General features: G+C 36.6%; 1 protein-coding gene across 1 annotated transcript in view; it reads right to left on the bottom strand.

Moving 5' to 3' along the window:
- Positions 1-4,831, bottom strand: part of WDR17 (WD repeat domain 17) — a 128,196-nt gene that overhangs the window by 122,877 nt on the left and 488 nt on the right. Inside the window, exon 2 of the mRNA XM_006882220.1 lies at positions 271-399. Within this exon, the coding sequence (XP_006882282.1) occupies positions 271-399 (129 nt within the window). The remainder of the gene's footprint in view (positions 1-270; positions 400-4,831) is intronic.

Here is a 4,831-nt window from a genome sequence, read left to right as displayed (position 1 = left end):
TAGTTCCTAGCAGAGCTCTTTAACCTCTACACTAATAATAAGGCTGTTTAATAATAAGATGATCTATATCACCTATGTGTTATTCATATATATATATCTATATCTATATCTATATCTATATCTATATCTATATCTATATCTATCGATATCTATCTACATCTATGTCATCTATATCGACATCAACATCGATGTAGATATATATATATACTAATTAAATAATAATCCTATAAAATTAAAATTTAAAGTGAAAAGAATCTATATAAAATCTACCTGATACACATAGATGGCCAGGGTAGCGCAATATGCAAACCTGTCTCCATTGGCAGCACATACATCCTTGTTCCACGGCTGACATCCAGCTGGCAATAGTCCCACCTGCCTGACCTGGGACATGTTTGCCTTGAAAACAAAATTGGAGAAAGATTAGTGATTTGTTGTTGTTATTTGAAAACCTACTTATTCCTGTGTTTACATCCATCTACCCTACAGACATCAGGTAGGCAATTTAAATTAAGAAACCCAATGATCATCAGGTGAAAAATGACTTCTGTCTCTTAGTCATAAGGCTGGAAAGTCTCTAGACAGCAAAGGAAACTAAAGTGAACTTTTCACTGTGTTCATGTTGATTCCAACTCATAGAGATTAAAAGAACAGAACTGCCCTGTAGGGTTTTTAAAGCTGTAAATCCTTAAGTAAATAGACTACTGTATCTTTCTTATAAAGTTTATGAAAGATTTGAACTGATGACTTTCAGCTTTAACCACTGTAACATTAAGTTTTCAAAGTGAAATGGCAGAATTTATTCTATATAAAGAGGTCTAGTACCATTCGCTACATTGCATCATTTCAAAAGTCATTAAAAGACAAGGGGGAAATTGCCCCAAATGGATGTTACAGGAGACTCTGAAACTGTGCTTTTCATCACAGAGAAGCTAAAGTGAAAGGAAGAAATGATGACGTTAGAGAGCTCAACAAAGGCTTTAAAAGTACAACTCAAAAAGAGAATGGATTTCTATGAAACATTTCAAAAACCTGGAATTAGCTTAAGGAAAGAACACACTTAGAATTTCTCAAGCTAAGTGAACTGAAGAAAAGATTCAAGCCTTTACTTGAAATATATTAAGAGTCTATGGGAAAAATATTGAATGACACAGAAAAACATAAAAAAATGGAAGAAACATACAAAACCAACACACCCACAAAAATAGCTTAATGTTAAACCATTTCAGGAGGTTCTACATAATCAAGAAACAAAGATGCTAAGAAGTCCAAGCTACACTGAAGGCATTAGCACAATATGAAGCACCTGGAATTGATGGATTACTAACTGATGTATTTCCAAACAGATGCAGCCCTAGACAAGCTTACTAGCCTATGCCAACATATCTAGAAGACACTTTACTGACCAAATGAATAAAAGAGATTCCTACTTGTTCTTAGCCCACACAAGTGATCCAAGATAGTTTGGTCAATCATCAAACAATATCATTAATGTCCCACAAAGTAAAATCTTGCTGAAAATAACGTAAAAATGGCTCAAGAACTGTATCAACAGAGAGCTGCCGGAAATTCAAATTATATTTAAAAGAGGCTCTGAAATAAACAACATCATTGCACATTCCAGATGGATCTAGTTTATGTATGCTTTAGAGACAAAGGCTTTAAACTATGTAAATGATTATGGATAACATTGAGAAGAATGGGCTTCCAGACACTTGAGCTCACATGGAATTTTCTGGACCAAGAAGCAGCTGTTCAAACTGAACAAGGGGACACTACATGATTTAAAATCAGTAAAGGTGAATGTCAGATTGGTATCCTTTCCCTATGACTATTCAATGAGCAAATAAAGAAGCTGGACCTTATTAAGAAGACTATGGCCTCAGGATTGGAGGAAGACTCTTCAACAATGTGAATATGCAGACGATACATACAACATTGCTTATAGAGAGTGAAGAAGACTCGAAACACAAAAGAAGATCAAAGACTATTCTCAGTATGTATTGCATCTCAACATAACTAAAACACAAATCCACATGACTGATCCAATTGCAAACACTGCAATTAATAGATAAAGTACTTAAGTCATACATTATTTTATTTTAATTGGATCCTTATTCAATACTCATGGAAGCATCAGTCAAGAAATCCAAAGACATTGCACTGGACAAATAAGCTGCCAGGGATCTCTTTAAAGTACTAAAGAATAAAGATATAACTTTAAAGGTAAGGTGCACCTCACCCAAGCCAAGATATTTTTATTTTCTTCATATAGTGAAAGTTAGACAATGAATAAGCAAGATTGAAGAATCGATGTCTTTGGATTGTGGTGTTGGTAAAGTATGTGGAAAAAAATCATGTCTTGTCAAAAGAATAAAAAGATCTTTATAACAGTGGTGCTATACACTATTTGTCCTTTTGCAGCTAAGAAATTTCACTCAGCATAACATGGGGGCTGGGAGAAGAATAGGTCATAGACCACTGTACTGGAAAAGATTAAAGAAAGAACTGTCTAAAATGAATATATGATTTGGCATTATATGTATGACAACAGAACAGAATAAATCATGGCAAAGAGGACTGGGGATGGGATGTAGGTAATTGTGCAACAATGAATAACTAGTTTTTAAAGAAAAGTAAACTGGAGAAGGGGAAAGGAGGGCAAGAAGGTAAAATGTGCAGCAAAGAAAGAATGAAAAGCTAACTTCTTTGTAAACGTTTATTCAAATCACAATTGTTGTTGTTCTTATGTGCCATCAAGTTGCCTGCAACACAGTGATCCTATGTGCAGCAGCTTTAAAACCTGCCTTGGCCTGAGCCAGTCTCACTGATTTCGACACACCAACCCCCATTGCCCCAGGTACTGTATCAATCCATCTCATCCTGGGTCTTCCTTTCTTGAGCTGTCTCTCCATCCTTCCAAGTACTATGTCTTTCTCCAAAGACAAGTCCCTCCTGGCCACATGCCCAAAGTATGTGAGATGTAGCTTCAAAGTCCTGGCCCCCAAAGAGAAACTTGATTTCTCTCTCTCCAAGACAGACCTAATTGTTTTCTTGGTAGTCCCTGGTATGTCCAAGACTTTTCTCCATCACCATGACTCTAAGGCATCAATTCCTTTTCTATCATCCCAAATCATTTTCCATCCAGCTCTCTGATGCATGTAATTGCGAAGCAAGTGTGAAGACCATGGCCTGGATCAGGCACACCTTACTCTTTAGACTGACATTGTTGTTTTTCAGTACTCTGGAGAGGTCCCTGACTGAAAATTTTCCCAGTGCAATTTGTCTTTTGGTTTCCTCATTGCTGGTGCTGAGATTGTTGATTGTGGAGCTGAGCAAGGTATAATTGTTAATAATCTCAGTCTCTTCTCCATCTATTATGGCGGAGCCAATTGGCCCAGTGGTGAGAATCTTTGTTTTCTTGATGTTGAGCTTCAACCCATATTGAAGACTACAGTCCTTACCCTCCTACAGCCAGCACTTCAGGTCCTCCTGAGTTTCAGCAAGCAAAGTTGTGTCATCTACATAACACAGGTTTTTAATGAGTCTTCCTCTAATTCTCCCCGCCCCCTACTGCCCCCAACTCCTGCAGTCTTCCTCTAATTCTGATGCCACACTCCTCCTCATAAAGACCAGCTTCCCAAATGATTAATTCTGCTCAGATGGAAAAGGATGCACCCCTGACATGCTTTCCTGATTTTGAACCATGCACTGTTTCCTTGCTGTGTTCTGATGACTGACTCCTAGATATGTTGTTGTTGTTGTTATGTGCCAGATTAGGCGCACTTTAGTCTCCAGCCTGAAGTCGTTGCTCTTCAGTACTCTTTAGAGGTCCCTACAGCTGACTTTCCCAACGCAATTCATCTCCTGATTTCCTGGCTGCTGGTATCAAGAGTGTTGACTGTGGAGCCAAGCAAACTAAAACTGTTAACTATCTCAATCACTTCACCATCTATACTGATGCTGCCAATTCGTCCAGTGGTGAGAATCTTTGTTTTCTTGATGTTGAGCCCCTTACATAGAGAAATAATTGGACAACGCTTAGGGACAGGTGGAGCCTTCAATTTCAGAATATCAGAAAAGTACTTGTTATTAAGTTTAAAAGGTGCACACGCTATACTATGGAGTGTGGTATTGTAATGTAGGTTGGCATTCTCAGTGAGGCTTGAGATGCTATTATTAAAATCATATGATGAGCTAGTTCCACCATTTCCAGATAATGCTTAAAGATAGAAAGCTACCCACTATTTCTCACTTATTTTCTGAAGACTGTCTTAGGATTCACAATATGATTATTTTCCATACTTAGATACTTACTGCCCTAACCTTTTTTCACACATTAAAGTAAATGCATCTGAAAAAAGCTGAACTTCTTTCAAACTGCTGAAGTTTTGTCAGTGAAAATAGAGTAACATAACATTTTATCTATATGAACAAGGGAACCCAATATTAACAAAGTAGAGAAATTCTACACTGCCTATATTTATCCAATAATGTGTGTGGGGGGAAATATCTAGGGAATATATTCTGGCTTCTGGATCCCAATAATTTTTAAGGAGGAAAACTGACAAATTGCCTTTGGTTAATTAGTTAAGTAATTTTGCATTACTAAGGTGAAAACAGTCCATGAAAAAACAAACACCATTCTACTCTAAACGGAATCAATTTATAAGGTCTATCTTTCAATATGCATTTTTTTTCTGCTACTATAAAAAATAGATCAGAACAGTGATCTTCAAGACTATGCAAAAATTACTATAATAACAATGAAAATTATTTTAAAAAATAATCAATAGTCTGAAAATTTGTCAGTTATAAATTGGGGATTCCA

This window comes from Elephantulus edwardii, unplaced genomic scaffold (genome assembly GCF_000299155.1).
Source record: "Elephantulus edwardii isolate Elephantulus edwardi_28Jun2011 unplaced genomic scaffold, EleEdw1.0 scaffold00018, whole genome shotgun sequence".
Lineage (NCBI taxonomy): Eukaryota > Metazoa > Chordata > Mammalia > Macroscelidea > Macroscelididae > Elephantulus > Elephantulus edwardii.
Note: the sequence above shows the minus strand (reverse complement) of the source record. Positions and strands in the feature narration are given on the sequence as shown.